The 14,617-nt window shown below is 51.0% G+C and overlaps 2 protein-coding genes across 2 annotated transcripts in view; both read left to right on the plus strand.

Annotated features, from left to right (window-relative positions):
• Nucleotides 1-258: 258 nt before the first annotated feature.
• On the plus strand, nt 259-10,716 carry LOC133076401 (complement C1q and tumor necrosis factor-related protein 9-like; the record flags this gene model as incomplete). Its single annotated transcript, XM_061170936.1, has 3 exons — nt 259-307; nt 8,278-8,340; nt 9,798-10,716. Coding segments are annotated over 3 exons (885 nt in total), but the record flags the coding sequence as incomplete, so codon positions are not given.
• Nucleotides 10,717-13,638: 2,922 nt separating this feature from the next.
• Nucleotides 13,639-14,617, plus strand: part of MIPEP (mitochondrial intermediate peptidase) — a 137,310-nt gene continuing 136,331 nt past the window's right edge. The window contains exon 1 of the mRNA XM_061170630.1: nt 13,639-13,877. Coding sequence (XP_061026613.1) covers nt 13,740-13,877 — 138 coding nt within the window. The 5' untranslated portion in view covers nt 13,639-13,739. The remainder of the gene's footprint in view (nt 13,878-14,617) is intronic.

A 14,617-nucleotide genomic window follows, 5' to 3' on the forward strand; every position in this document is an offset into this window, starting at 1 on the left:
GTCCAATAAAGTTGTTTTAAAAATAATAATTAAAATAAAATAAATCGAAAAATAAAAAGGAGGGAAAGAAGGAGCTAAACTGGCCAAACTAAGTGGTGTTGCTGGAAGATGCCCCTGGCTCAAGTATTGCCTCAACTTTTGAAGTTCTTCCAAGACACCTTGTGCTTACTTGTTCCCTCCCCTTCCTGCTGTTTTGCAGATCTATCCACTAGGGAATTGCGTGGCAGGAAGGTGTGATTTTATTTAGTTTGCTCCTGATTCCTTGTTTGCATAGCACCTGGGTGCCGCCTGCAGCCCTGGGGTTCAGGTAAGAGCCTTAGGAAACAATTTCTTTAAATTCAATTTAAGGCATCAGAGTCCTAAAGCAGCTCTTGTATTACTGGTGTGTGATAATCCTGCTTAAGTAGGTAGCTGTCTACAGGGCTTTGGGTAGTAAAGGGGTTAAGCCAGTTCCGAAATACATTCTTAAGAGGCTAAACAGGAGACAGAAGCAGATTTTGAAGTTCTTCTGCTAGAACTCTGCAAACTGGCTGCGAGGAAGGATGAAACCATAGAATAAATCATGAGAATTAGCAGACCTTTCTAGAGAGCTTTCTAGAGAAGCCCATGGATTATTTTGCACAAATGTTAACGTGTACCTTTTTATATTCATGGCAATACTAACTTACCCAGTGTAGTTTAAAACAAGGCCTTCAACATATGTTGAAGAAGAAATACATATGTACAAAGTATAGAGAAAGTGGAATAAAATATATTCAATGAAGGCAATTTGGAGATTTAGGTTCTTGGACTGTCACGTCTGGGAGGGATGCTGGGTTCACTCATCCCTTGCATTTTTTGTAACCTTTAAAGGCTAGAGGTTTGGAGACCCAGTAAAGATTGCTCAGCTGGGTTCTGGCGGGTCTTTATTAAATCTTTGTATTTGGGCAAGTAAGAATCTTGAAGAGTAGAAACCTTTAATCTTGGCCGTGAATTAGGGACAACATGTCCTTGGAGAAAATTAATCAGGAGGGGCCCTGAGTAACCTTTTAGAAAGAAATTCAGTAGTGAAGGAGAATGTAGATCAAGCATAGGAGAAACAACCCAGAAATAAGAAGTAAGAACCTATTTTATTTGGGTCTAACAAACAGCAACTCCACAGCCGTTTGCAGTCTGTATCCCTCTGCCCCTAACCATTTCCGTATGTCAGGTTTGTGGGGTCACAGGGGCTTCCCAGGGTCCCTCCTTCCCCCCGACTTGACATTCAACAGAAGGACTGTGTCCATTCTCTTTGCGTTCATACCAACTGTATTGCTCTGTCTAAGGCAGGGCCTGTTGTGGGATTTTTAATGTATCACCTGAAGGGTTTTTGACCCAGTGGGTCCTCAGCAACTTTGTTGGGCTAAGTAACTACAAATGTCGAACCCGCCTCACTTTGGATGAGCACCCACACCTTTGACTGCTGAAGCCTTGCATCCATCAAAACTTAGGCTTAGCTCCAGGAGGGAACCTAAATAACGGGCTTGGGCAAGTTAGCAGCACGTGTATTTCTCTCTCACGTCAAAGATGGGCTGGGAGGGCAGGCCTGGTCTGTGCTGTCATCAGAGACCAGGATTTCTCTGTCCCCAAAGTGTTGCCCTCCAGTTCGTGAGGAAGGGCGCACCCCTTCCCGTGAAGGTCCTGGTCCATTAGGTGCACGTGTCACTTTTACCCACTTCCCACCGGCCAAAATCTAGTTTCACGGTGATACCTGGGCTGCGAGGGTGGCTGGGAAATGAGTCTATTGTGGGCAGCCACGTGCCAACTAACATTTCTGTTACCATTGATGATGGTGAGCAGGGGCGTTGGAGAGACTAGCGACCTCTACCAAGAGCATTGACAAGGACTGGATTCAACATCCAGCCACCTCCCTGGTGATGATTTGCATGTGGTTGGAACCAGGATAATATTTATTTATTTATTCATTTATTTATTCATTGTCATTCATTCATTCAACCACTCAACAAATATTTGACTGTGAGTGCTGAAAATAAGAAAGTAGGAAGATGCAGTTGCTGTCTTCAACAAGCTGTTACCTATAAGTGATGCTAGTCTAGGTGCTGCGTGGAGAAGGGGCGGGGCGGGGGAGGCAGTGATCCAGAGAAGACAAGAGGGAGGGTGGAAGCGGGGGAGGGAAAGGTGGGAGACAGACGGGGTCCTAGCTCCAGTGCATTCTGGAGAAACACCAGAAGTAGGAATTAAACACTGAAACTGAGGAGCCAGCCAGAGGCTTTGTGAGAAATGCAAATGTAACTTTTTATTTTGAAAAATAACACATGAATGTAATTTCTACTCTATTCCTTGTGCAAACCGTCACGTCCTTCTAAAAATTTTTTCTTTAGAGATGGTACCACAGGTTATCTCACTGCTTCTTTGGGAGCAAAGCGTGTTCCTTTATTCATGATCCTTTGTTGAAGTTTGTCTACCTGCCGGGCCTGGGGTGATACATCTCCGCCCGTGTCAAGTGTGCAGAACCAGGGAAAGAATCACAGAAGGATGGATGTTTGCTTTTATCTCAGCTCTCCTCTGGCTGGAGAGCAAAATGGGGTTTATCCCAATTTGACACCTATATGAGCTCATGATCTGTTTTATTACTGGAATAATTGTAACACATTTTGAAAAAATTAAAAGGGAGAAATATAAACCCCCTACAGAGGTTGGTCTGTGCAATTTAGATTTGACTACGACCAGTCACTTCTGAGTTAAACAGAAGAGGAAGGTGTAGATTATTTATGGAATTTGGCTCTAAGAAAACTCAAGTCAATTTCCTGAAATGGTGTAAGTTTGTGATTTTAAAGGGAAACATCTGCCTTTCCGTCCCCAAATACTTTTATTTGCATCAAACTGCACCCTAAGACACATAGAGGCTTCCATACGATGGCGATGTGATCCTTTGGATGACAGTCTAGCTGGGTTTTAAAAATGTATATGTAGAAATAGTTTTATAGACACTGTAAAAAAGCATTTTTAAAAAAGAAAAGCTCCCATAACCTCACCATTCCAAAGCAACCATGTGCATTTGGATATATTTGCTTCTAGTTTTTGTTACTATGCGTATAGGCACACGTTGGTTTATTGCGCTTCACAGACAGTGCATTTTGTCACAAACTAAACATTTGTGTCAACCCTACATTGAGCATTTGCTCACTTCGTCTCTCTGTGTTCCATTTGGGTAATTCTCGCAAGATTTCAAACTTTTTCATCACCATTACATTTGTTCTGATGATCTGTGATCTTTGATGTTACTACTGCCACTCGCTGAAGCCTCAGACGATGGTTAGCATTTTTCAGCAATAAAGTATTTTTAAAATTAAGGTATGTAAATTGTTTTTCAACATAAGGCTATGCACACTTAATAGACTACAGTATAGTATAAACATAACTTTTATATGCCCTGGAAACCAAGAAATTTGTGTGACAATTTTTTTCTGATCTTCACCTTATTGCAGTGGTTCTGGAACCAACTTTTCTACTCTCTGTCTCTGAATTTGACTGTTCCCAGCACCTCACGTAAGTGGAATCACACAGCGTTTGTCCACTTGTGACTGGCCTAGTTCACCGAGCACAGTGTCTTTAAGGTTCATCCAGGTTGTAGCCTGTGTCAGGATTTCCCTTCTTTTTGAGGTCCATCATGTGGATGGACCACATTTTGTTTATCCACTCATGCATCAATGGACACGTGGGTTGTTTCCACCTTTTAGCGATTGTGGACAGCATTACTGCTGTGAACATGGGTGTAGAAATATCTGCGGGAGTCCCTGCCCTCAGTTCCTTTGCGTGTATACCCAGAAGTGGGATTGCTGGAGCAAATGCTGATTCCATGTTTGCTTTACTGTTCCAAATTTGCTTTCATGCACAATGTGCTCACATTTGGTTTTTACAGCAGTCCTGTGAGGGAAGCATTAATCTCTTCTCTGGCTGCAAAAAGGCGTTTGCCAAAAGGGAAACGGTCAGCTGGAGTTTCTTTGCCCAAAGCGAAACAGTCAGCGGGGGTTTCCTGGCTTGGAACGTGGCTCTCTCCTGGATCGCCCACCATTGGAGTCTCCCCAGTCACACGCGTCCTTCCAAGGACAGTGTCCTTCGATTGTGAGCGGCCAGTCTGCTCCCGGCTGCCACCCTGACCCGCCCTGACCGTGCTGTCCAAGCTTGCCCGCCGCTAGGAGCAGAGGCTTTGTCCGTGGCCCCGGCGACAAGAGTTTCTCTCTTCAGTCTGTTTCCCTCTTTCCGTTCAGCTCTGTCATCTGAGCCATGAGGATCTGGTAGCTCCTGTTCGTCTCTGGAGTCTGCACAGGGATGGTGAACTCACAGGACACCTGCAGGCAGGGCCACCCTGGCGTCCCCGGGAACCCGGGTCACAGTGGATTGCCCGGGAGAGGGACGAGATGGAGCAAAGGGCGACAAGGGGGACGCAGGTACCCACCACCTGTGCCTGCAGCTGCCCTCCGCTCATCCCCCTTCCTTTCACCTCATTCATTCATTCATCGCCTGTGTGCTCACCCCTCTCCATCCATCCATCCATCCATCCATCCATCGCCCAGAAGACACTGATGGAGAGCCTGCTCCGGCCAGACCCAGGCTGGGTGTGGGGTACAGGGCAGCACGAGCCATGAGGACCCCTGTCCTCGTGGGCTTTCCCGTTGAGTAGGGCTGCCTCTCTGCTGGCCACCATCTCCGATACTACAGGGCTGTTTTCAGGAGCTTGTGATGTCGTAGATCTTTCTGCCTCAGGTGACAGGTATGAGGGATCTTTGGCACCGGGTCCTGGAGAGACATCCGACGGCTAGGTCTCTGGCAGAGAGCACGCAGCACGGTGCAGGCCTTGCCGTGAGGCCGGCGGTGCGCAACGCCAGAGAACAGGAAGGGTCCTGGAGCCACACAGCCGCTCCTCGGGTATCTGTGCTGTGTCCCAGGACCTCCCCACAGTTTGGGGACTTGGGGACAGGATCCAGCCTCTGGGAGGGACAGTCCCAAAGGCCAGGATGTGTGAGTGGTTTCCATGACAAAAACCTATAGGCTTGGTTTCTGAATGGGGTTCTTGAGCCCTGGTCTGACCATAGGGTCATACACCTAAGATGTAAGCAGAGGACCCATCTGGGTGCAGGAAGAAAACATCGAAACTTCTAGTGACATCTTAAAAGATAAATTTAGGTGAAGAAAAAATTGAGCTTTTAAAACGTTGGCTATATGAATCCATGTGAATGGCCTCACTTGGTCGGTTTGCAGATACACACGTGTCATTTGAGGCCTGGACCATGTCCTGTGGGAAGAGTGGCGGCCCACAGTGTGAGCAGGCTGGCCGGGACCCTCCCGCGTTCACTGACCTTCAGCTTGTTGGGATGTTTTGCACTGAGTGTGCCTGGACCAGGGGGTTCTCAGATTATGCTGTTGAACTATCACAAAGAGATGGGTGCTGAAAATACTCCCGCAAAAAAACTGATGGTTGAAGGTGAACTTGATAATGCAAGCAGTAAAGAATCCTGAGAAGGGCAGAGCTGCCATTTCTATTCTTAATGTGAATTCTGCAAATGTGCATTAGAAGGAAAAAACAATGATGAACGTCAGTCAGATCTGTCAAGACGTCTGCCCCCCCCAACCTGGAAATTATTATAACTATGGGCAGGTGAATTTACATTTACATTCATTGAGATGCCCTTGTCCTGACTGTGGATGTCCCAAGGGTATCACAGACTCATAGGAAGACGCACACCAATTAAGTAAGGCATTTCAGGACTCGTGAGAAGCGTGAACACAAGCCGCTGTCATTTTTCTCAGTACGTCGTATGAAAGCGTCACCAAACTTAATGATAAACATTTAGAAGCCTCTTTTGATATTTCTTAATCATACCAGGGAATTAGATATTCCTCTGGCAATATTAAAACGGCATAATACACAGAAAGCAATTTCAGGATGGACTGAAGTTAATGCTTTGCCAGCAAATGCTGTTAGAATATGGATTTTGAAAAAGCCTTTAAGATTTGGAGAAACAAGAATTACTCTGTGGGAAGTCTGCTGTTCAGATGTGTGACATTCCAGGTGTTTGTAGGTGTTTCCCTGCTCAGGGCGTTTGTGGTCTAGCGTTTACTGCGTGGGCTGGATGGGGCAGAGGGTCACCAGGGGCAGTGTCCCTTCTCACCAAGCCCCGCCCTGCACTCGGCGCTGGGCTCTCCTACCGGATAACAACACCTCCAGTAAGTCCACGCCGCTTTGGGGCATTAGGCCCGTCTCATTTCTGGGGAGTGAAAGGCCCTGTCCAAGTGAATGGCAAACCCTCCATCTTATTGAAATCCATCCCTTATCCTCCCGCTGGGACCACGTGTGTACATGTATGTGTACATGTGCGTACACGTGCGTGCGTGTGCCCGCACACGCGCACAGGATACCCTGTGTCTTCGAGATCCCTCCCCCCCCGCCCCCGTCACTCCCACGCCCCTCCTCACTGCGAGGACCGCCTAGGACCCACCAGCGGGCTGGGCCGGGAGAAGAGGCGCAGGAAGGCATCGCTCAGATGATGCTGTCAGAACCTGGCTCCGCGGCCCTCCAAGCGTGACGGCCCGATGCTGGCCTTTCTCCTGGGCGGCTCTTTGTGGGCCTCCTGTATCATCCCTCGGAGTGGACGATGCACTCGCTGCCTGCACCCCCGGGGCTGGGGCACCTGCTCTCCGCGGCCGCAGTTTTCTCACCCGGCTCCGCGGAGGCGCCCGCCGCCCAGGGAACCTCGGCGCTGCGCAGAGGCTTCTCCTTTACACTCTTCTCGGTGGAAGTGTCGCATCCGTCTCCATGACTCGAACTGCGGGCTCACAGCCTCGCTTTCTCTACAAACGTCTGAGTCCCCTTTGCTCCAGAGCCGAGGCAACATTTCTGCAGGCCAAGCGCGCGGGTGGGGCCAGGTCACAGGCCCCCGTCTGCCGCTCATCCTCTCTCTCCGACTCAAGGGCGCATGTGTGCGCTGGGGTGGTCTATCTGCAAATTTGGGAGGTTTAATTTAAAACGCTCGTTATAAAATATTTTCTACACACAGAAGAAGATAGATGGAGAGTGAAGGAAGACACATGCTCCTGTATCCAACACCAAATTTCTCTACCTCTCCGCTACTCATTCTCTCTCCTTCTTCCTCCATGGTCCCCGTTCTTTCAGGTTTCACATACTTCCATAAGACTTGCACACTACATATATAGTTTATTTAGATTATATACAACACATGTTTCTTAGAAGGATATTATGTCACATTTCTCACACTAAAAATTAACTTAATCTTTGTCTTACCGTTTTCAAATGTATTTGTGTGTATGTTTTTTTTTTTTCTTTAATTTATTTATTTTTTGGCTGCGTTGGGTCTTTGTTGCTGCGCACGGGCTTTCTCTAGTTGCGGCGAGCGGGGGCTACCCTTCGTTGCGGCGCGCGGGCTTCTCATTGCGGTGGCTTCTCTTGTTGCGGAGCACGGACTCGAGGCGCCTGGGCTTCAGTAGTTGTGGCACGTGGGCTCAGTAGTTGTGGCTCGCAGGCTCTAGAGCGCAGGCTCGGCAGTTGTGGCGCACGGGCTTAGTTGCTCCGCGGCATGTGGGATCTTCCCGGACCAGGGATTGAACCCGTGTCCCCTGCATTGGCAGGCGGATTCTTAACCACTGTGCCACCAGGGAAGTCCCGTGTGTATGTTTTATAATGAACATGTTTTTAGAACATTACCCGTACATAGCTTACAAACATGCATGCGTGGACATAACATAGGATGCTGGTGCTCAGGGCAGCCTGTTCTGAGCATCAGGACTCCTGGGCGCAGCAGAACCTCATGGCCTGATGTCCCAGTGGGTCTCCACGGCACCTTGACCACCCCTGTAAGGCGCTAGAGAGATCCTTCTGGAAACTTCTCTCCCATCCCAAGTAGTGTGGTGCAACCAGGGTCATCTGCGCTTTCATAGGAGGCTGGTACTTCCACTCCACTCCCCACAGAGTGATGGAAAAGGAGCACAAATGACAAAGCCACCCCCCCAAGTCCTTGTCACGTGAGAAACATGCAATCGTGATTATCATCCGAGCCGGCTGCTTGGGAAGCCCACCAATCCACTTCACAACCCACTTCTTGGCACACTCAGCACCCTTGCTGCTTGCCCCTGCCTGCCCTCCCCCCTCAGGTCTGTGAGGGGTGGGGTGTGCGGGTCAGGCTGGGGCTCCCCGGGACACTCCATCGCTGACTGGGACCCACATCGAGGGAAACTGGAGCTAGAATTTTAACTTCTGCCTATTTTCTCATTTTCCATCAGGCGAACCAGGACATCCTGGTGGCCCAGGGAAGGACAGGATGACCGGAGAGAAAGGAGAACCAGGTCAGAGATGGCTTTCCATCCTGCTGTGCCCGCAGCCGGAGCCGTCAATGATAGGATAGGAATTATTAAGTGCTTACCAAGGACAAGTCCCTTACGAGGCTCCAAGGATGCTCCAGTGATAAAGGCCACACGGTTCTTCTCTCCAGAAGCTCAGGGTTCACTGCAGAGATGGGCAAACTTTCCATAAAGGGCCAGATAGTAAATATTTTCAGCTTTGCGGGCCACAGGGTCTCGGTCACAACTACTCAGCTCTGCTGTCATAGGGAAAAGCTGCATAGAGGATGCCTTAGTAAGTGGGGCTGCGTTCCAGTGAAACCTGAATTTTACATAATTGTCACAAATCTCGGAACATGATTTGTGACCATTTAAAAGTGTCAACTGTTCTTAGCTTGCGGGCTGTCAAAAACAGGCGGAGGCTGGACGTGGCCTGCGCTCCATGGTTTGCTGAAGCCTGATTTAGCACTGGGCCCTGAGGAGAGACGCTGGATTCTGACTCAGCGCCCCGGGTGGCACTGCAGCAGAGGGTGGCACTTGGGCCGGGCCCTGGAGGCAGGGAGGATGCTGGCAGCTGTCGCCGAGGGGGAGGGAGGATGGTTACCACGGCAACACGAAGAGTGTTCTCGCCCCACTGGGTCATTCTAAGTGCCTTCCATGTGTTGACTCACTCAATACAACAGCCTATAAAGGAGGCACTTTATTATCCCAGCCGTACAGGTGAGGAACCAGGTGTAGCTGGGGAATCAGCTTGTGCATAAGTGGTGGAGACTGGGCTGGATCCTGGCGTCTCCAGAGCCGGGGCTCGGACCACAGCTGTCCAGTCAGGGCGTGGGAAGCGGGAGGCGCTGGGGAGGGGGGAAGGAAGAACCACGACAGCGCCACGCGCCACGCGCCTGGCGCGGCGCACAGGCCGGCAGACGCGGCGAGCAGTGAGCGCCCACCCAGGACGACCTGACTCCAGTGAGGGTCTTCTCGGGGGGCATCACGTCATCAGGGCTGCGTGTCAGCTACCAAAGCAGCCCCGGTGAATCTGCTGTTTGCCTTCTTCCCTCTTCCAAAGATGTGTCCCCTCAGGGACGGGCAGAGAGCTGTCATTTCTTTCTTTTGTTTTTGGCCGCGTCGCTCGGCATGTGAGATCTTAGTTCCCCGACCAGGGATCGAACCCACGGCCCCTGCATTGGAATCACAGACTCTTAACCACTGGGCCGCCAGGGAAGTCCCAAATAACTGTCATTTCTAACGTGAGCCCTGATGCTGATATAGTAGAGTCAAAGGGTGTTTTTGCACACGTGTGTATCTGCACAGTTTGGGAGTAAATTAGCTTTCAAACCCTGAGCATATGCTGAACCTGTGCGCTTCCTTATCTCATTCGCTTGCTCAATAATAGAAAAACCAAAGTTGTTTTCACAAGCAAAGTTTCACAAATTGTCTCTTCCTCCGTTCTTTCTCGTCCTACCTAGGAGCCGATGGAAACGTTGAAGCAAAGGGCGTGAAAGGTGATCAGGGCTCAAGAGGCCCCCCAGGGAAACACGGGCCACAGGGACTTGTGGGCCCCATGGGAGAGAAAGGCCTCAGAGGAGAGACCGGCGCCCAAGGGCAGAAGGGGGAGAAGGGCGACGTGGGTCCCGTTGGTCCAAAAGGGCCAAAGGGCAGCACTGGACCTTCGGGCCCAACTGGTTTACCTGGCCCCGTGGGCCCCACTGGAAAGCTGGGTCCCAGGGGAGATGCCGGCCCCTTGGGGCCCCAGGGTGAGCCCGGAGCCCGGGGAATGAGAGGCTGGAAAGGGGATCGAGGAGAAAAAGGGAAAACTGGGGAGATGCCAGTCTTGCCCAAAAGCGCCTTCACCGTGGGGCTCACGGTGCTGAGCAAGTTCCCTCTGTCAGACGTGCCCGTCAAGTTCGACAGGATCCTGTACTACGAGTTTGGCCACTACGATGTGGCCACGGGGAAATTCACCTGCCACGTCGCCGGCGTCTATTACTTCACCTACCACGTCACCGTTTTCTCCAGGAACGTCCAGGTGTCTTTGGTCAAAAACGGGGTAAAAGTCCTGCACACCAAGGACGGTTACGTGAGCTCCGAGGACCAGGCGTCGGGTGGCATCGTCCTGCAGCTGAAGCTCGGGGACGAGGTGTGGCTGCAGGTGACGGGAGGGGAGAGGTTCAACGGCTTGTTTGCGGATGAGGACGACGACACCACGTTCACGGGCTTCCTCCTGTTCCGCAGCGCGTGACGGGTCGGGGGGCGGGGAGCGGTTACAGCTGTCTCTCCATCCACCCGAATCAGCTTGGTGAAGACATTATTTGATGACTTTACCACGTTAATTATATCACCACTGTCATAACCATAAAAAGGTGAAAGTGGGAAAGTTATTCCTAAAACTGAGTCTATAGAACTCGCTATCCTTCCAAGAGTAAATGTAAAAATACCTGCTCTGTTTATTACAGTGTATTTGATATTTTCCCTCATTCCCATGATCTGAAGAATCCTTTGCTCGGGTGTTCCTTGTGGGGAGTGTTTTGATATCATTTTAGTGCCCGAAGGAGCCGTGTGATGATGTATCTCCCATCTGAATTCCTGAGGATATTACAGGGAAAGAAAAGGAAGTGTTTATTCCATGTGTGACTAATCAGAGTCTGGGCTGGTGACAATGGCGCAGCCCAGGAACCTGCAGGGCACTCTGCTCGCTTTCTATCTTGGGTTTTCATCACCATTCAACTCAACAAACAGTTGTTAGTAAACTGTTTGCCAAACTTGACTCTGTTTTAGTTTCCCTCCGTATCCACAGTTCCGTATCTGCAGATTCAACCAACCATGGTTGGAAAATATTTGAAAAAAAAAAAATCAGGACGTTCCAAAAAGCAAAACTTGAATTTGCCAACCTGGAAACTGCTGACATAGCATTTACACTGTACTAGGTAATTTAAGTAATCTAGAGGGGAACTGCCCGGTGGTCCAGCGAATAATCCCCTCCTAAAATTCTGGAAGCGTTAACTATGCTTATGTTAACTCCATACACTTTTCCATTAGCTGAGCGCAACTAATAAAGAAGCAAGAGGAGACAAGCCCGGTGCATATTCAAGCGACAGCATCTTCCAGACCACAGCCTGGGACTCTGACGGACTTACAGCCATTCTCTCCACATGTCAACCAAGTCAGCGCAGTTGTGACAGTATCTTCATTCCTTGGGAAAATGGGAATTTTCTGAATTATCATTATAAGCAGTCAGCACTGCTATAGATGAAAAGGTGAAAAATTACTTGGTTTTGGAAAACTTTCGATATATGTGGAAATCATTTCTGTTTATAGGTATTTTATTGGCTTTCCTTAATGTATGTTTCTTCTAGAACAGAGCCAGGACTCGGGTGAAGCACGTGAGACACCCCAAGTCCCCCACTTGCCTTGGTGCCCTAACGTTGGCCCAGCTGTAGGGACTGATCATTTTCTTTATTGAGCCAGAGTGTCCTTATGCTTTGGCTTCTTTCAATTGCAGTAAGCCAAGCTGTTTTTCCCCAGTGTTAAGTCTGGTGTTGTTATGGACCAAACAATACGTGTACTAACTCCCTTCTATTTAGGGTCAGAACTTTATAGGTGAGATAGGCATAAAGGAAAAAAGTACAATTTATGACCAGAACATTGGATACAAGCTTTCGTAAAATTCTTTTTTTTTTTGCAGGGCAAATGTAGAAGATGAAATGTAAAACATGTTATAAAGAACTTCAAAAGGATAAAGTTGATTGGGGAGGTGTCTGATCTGCCATTTGGAATTATCTCTCATCTGCTGTCTGTGGATCTGGTCTGCAGTTTTTACAAGTCTAACTACGCCAGGCTCCCTGAGACACAAGACACCTCGTTAACGTAGCACAAGTCAGCATCCTTTGAGGGTGTTTTTACGCTTCAATGTTTGCATTAAAAATGGTTAGGAACCATTCTGGGCTAAAGAAAAGCTCTCAGATTTGAAACTCCTTTTAAAAAATATGATAAAGTAAGTAGTTTTATCACATATATTGATGAATATTTTTACATGGCAGATTTGACATCTGTGTAAGGGCCTGCCATGCAGGCCTGCGATGTGGGGTGGCCGCCCCAAGGACCAACCAGCCACAGACGATGCGGTATGAATCACCACGGAGTTAGGACTTTGGGGATTTTAAATAATTTGGAATCTTTGATGAAAAAGTCAGCAGAAGATGAAATCACGACTTACCATATGTAGACAAACAAACGCAGAATTTATAGTTAAGCTGTAGAGACTTGTGTAAGCGCACCCTGGCACTTGCCTTTACTAAATTTTCATTGTTCTCCATCTTTCTATCACTGGGGCTTTTTCTCCCCACCAGGCTACACTGAAAACAAACTCCATTTAACAGTAAATTGTTGTGAGGACGGAAAGGGGCGGGTTACAAGCCCGCCCCAGTTGGCCCTCGCTTCTGGCTCTCTGGAACTTCAGAGAAGGTTCCGGGGCTGCTCACACCCAACAGGTGTTCACAGGAGCAGACTCTACCGCAGGCCCACACATTCAGGTGAGATACAAGGTTCCGTCGGCGCTGGTCCTTGGTACAGGGACACGAATCATCCTTCGGCACGGCACGCAATGCCCTGCGCGCCGGGCGCTGGGGGACTGGATCCGGGGCGTCCGCCCGAAGCCAAGGCCCAGCAGCAGGCTCCCCGCCCGCCCACGCCAGCCTCCGCGCTGTCCTCCAACAGGGTCATCCTCATGGGCCGTCCAGGGGATGCTCCGAGCGCTGCACAGCCTCCGCTCGCGGACACCGGGAGGGCGCCCCCCGGCCCCACCCCTCACCCTCTCCGCCGCTGCCCTCCCGCCCCCGTACTCCCTCCGTCGGTGACTGCAGTTTGTCAGATTCCACCCCCCAACAAGCTGCGTTGTCGATTATGTTATCGATCACTGCGAGTTTACAGTCGATGGATGGAGGTCCACCGACAGCTCTGGCTGCAGGGCTGGGACGTGCGGGCGCAGTGCCTTGCGTCTCGCACCCTCCTGGAGCGGAGGCCGACGGAGGGCGACGGGTCTCAGTTCAGGGTGCCGGGCAGCGGTCGGCCCGCCGCCCACGCGTGTTTCCGGCAGCGGGTGCGAGGCTGGGCCCCCCGCACACCTTGCCACCCGCCCGGCCACGTGGGAGGGCGGGGCGTCCTGCGGTTCCCCCTCCAGGCGCGCGGGGGCGCTAGAGGCGGCGGCCCGGGAAAGCGGCGGGCGACGCTCTGGCCCTGGGGACGCCGACGTGCGCTGGCCCCGCGGCTTAGTGCCCTTCCCGGAAGCGCGGGGTCACGTGGTAGGCGGGCGCTGCCGTGGAGACGCGGCGCGCTCTCCGGCGGGGCTGCGGGCTGGGTTCTGGAGTGCGGTGTCTCGGGCCCTCGCGGCGCGGAGCGGCTGCAGCGGCGCGATGCTGTGCGCCCGGCGGCTGGGCCGCCTCGGGGCCGGGCTACGGGTCCGGTGGGTCAGCACCAGCTGGTCCCCGGTGGGCGCCGCCTTCAACGTCCAGCCCCAGGGCCGCCGTCTGGACCTGTTCGGCGAGCGCCGGGTGAGCGGCCCGCGGGGCCCGGGCGGGGTCGTCGGGGTCCGGGCGGCGAGCCCGCCTCGCGCGGGAGGGAGGTGTCGTTTGCCCGGGGTGACTTTGCGGGCGGCCCCCGCTCTGAGGGGCAGGTGCCGGGGGGCGGGGCGGCCCCAGGTGCGGGTCCAGCACCTGCCCAGCGAGGGCCCCAGGTGCAGTGGGCCTGAGCGCGTCCCCCGCACTCCCAGCCCTGCAGCTCAGACCCGGCCCCGGTGAGGCGCGGGCCGCGCGGTGAGCTCACCTACGGCCTCAGTGTCTTGATGCCAGGACCCGCTTCTGTCAATTAGTGTAATTAGTCTTTCCATTGGTGCCCGAAGTGCCGTCATTAATAATTTCCCAAGCTTTTCGGCTTTGTTTCTTTTCCTTTAAAACACCGAGTTGGAGAAGAGTCTGCTGTCCTCTAAGGCGGTGCAGCCCATCACGTAGATTTTTCCCGCAGAAAATCACTGACTTCTTGTGTTGTTCCTAGTTGTTTGTGTATCCACGCGGCCCGCTCGGTGTCTGGCATTCAGTAGACACTCATTATTATTTTTTTCTTTTTTAAAATTTATTTTATTGAAGTAGAGTTGATTTACAATGTTGTGTTAATTTCTGCTGTACAGCGAAGTGGCTCAGTTATACACATATACATCCCTTTTCGTATTCTTTTCCATTATGGTTTAGCCCAGGATATTGAATATAGTTCCCTGTGCTCTACAGTAGGACCTTGT

This window comes from Eubalaena glacialis, chromosome 16 (assembly GCF_028564815.1).
Source record: "Eubalaena glacialis isolate mEubGla1 chromosome 16, mEubGla1.1.hap2.+ XY, whole genome shotgun sequence".
Lineage (NCBI taxonomy): Eukaryota > Metazoa > Chordata > Mammalia > Artiodactyla > Balaenidae > Eubalaena > Eubalaena glacialis.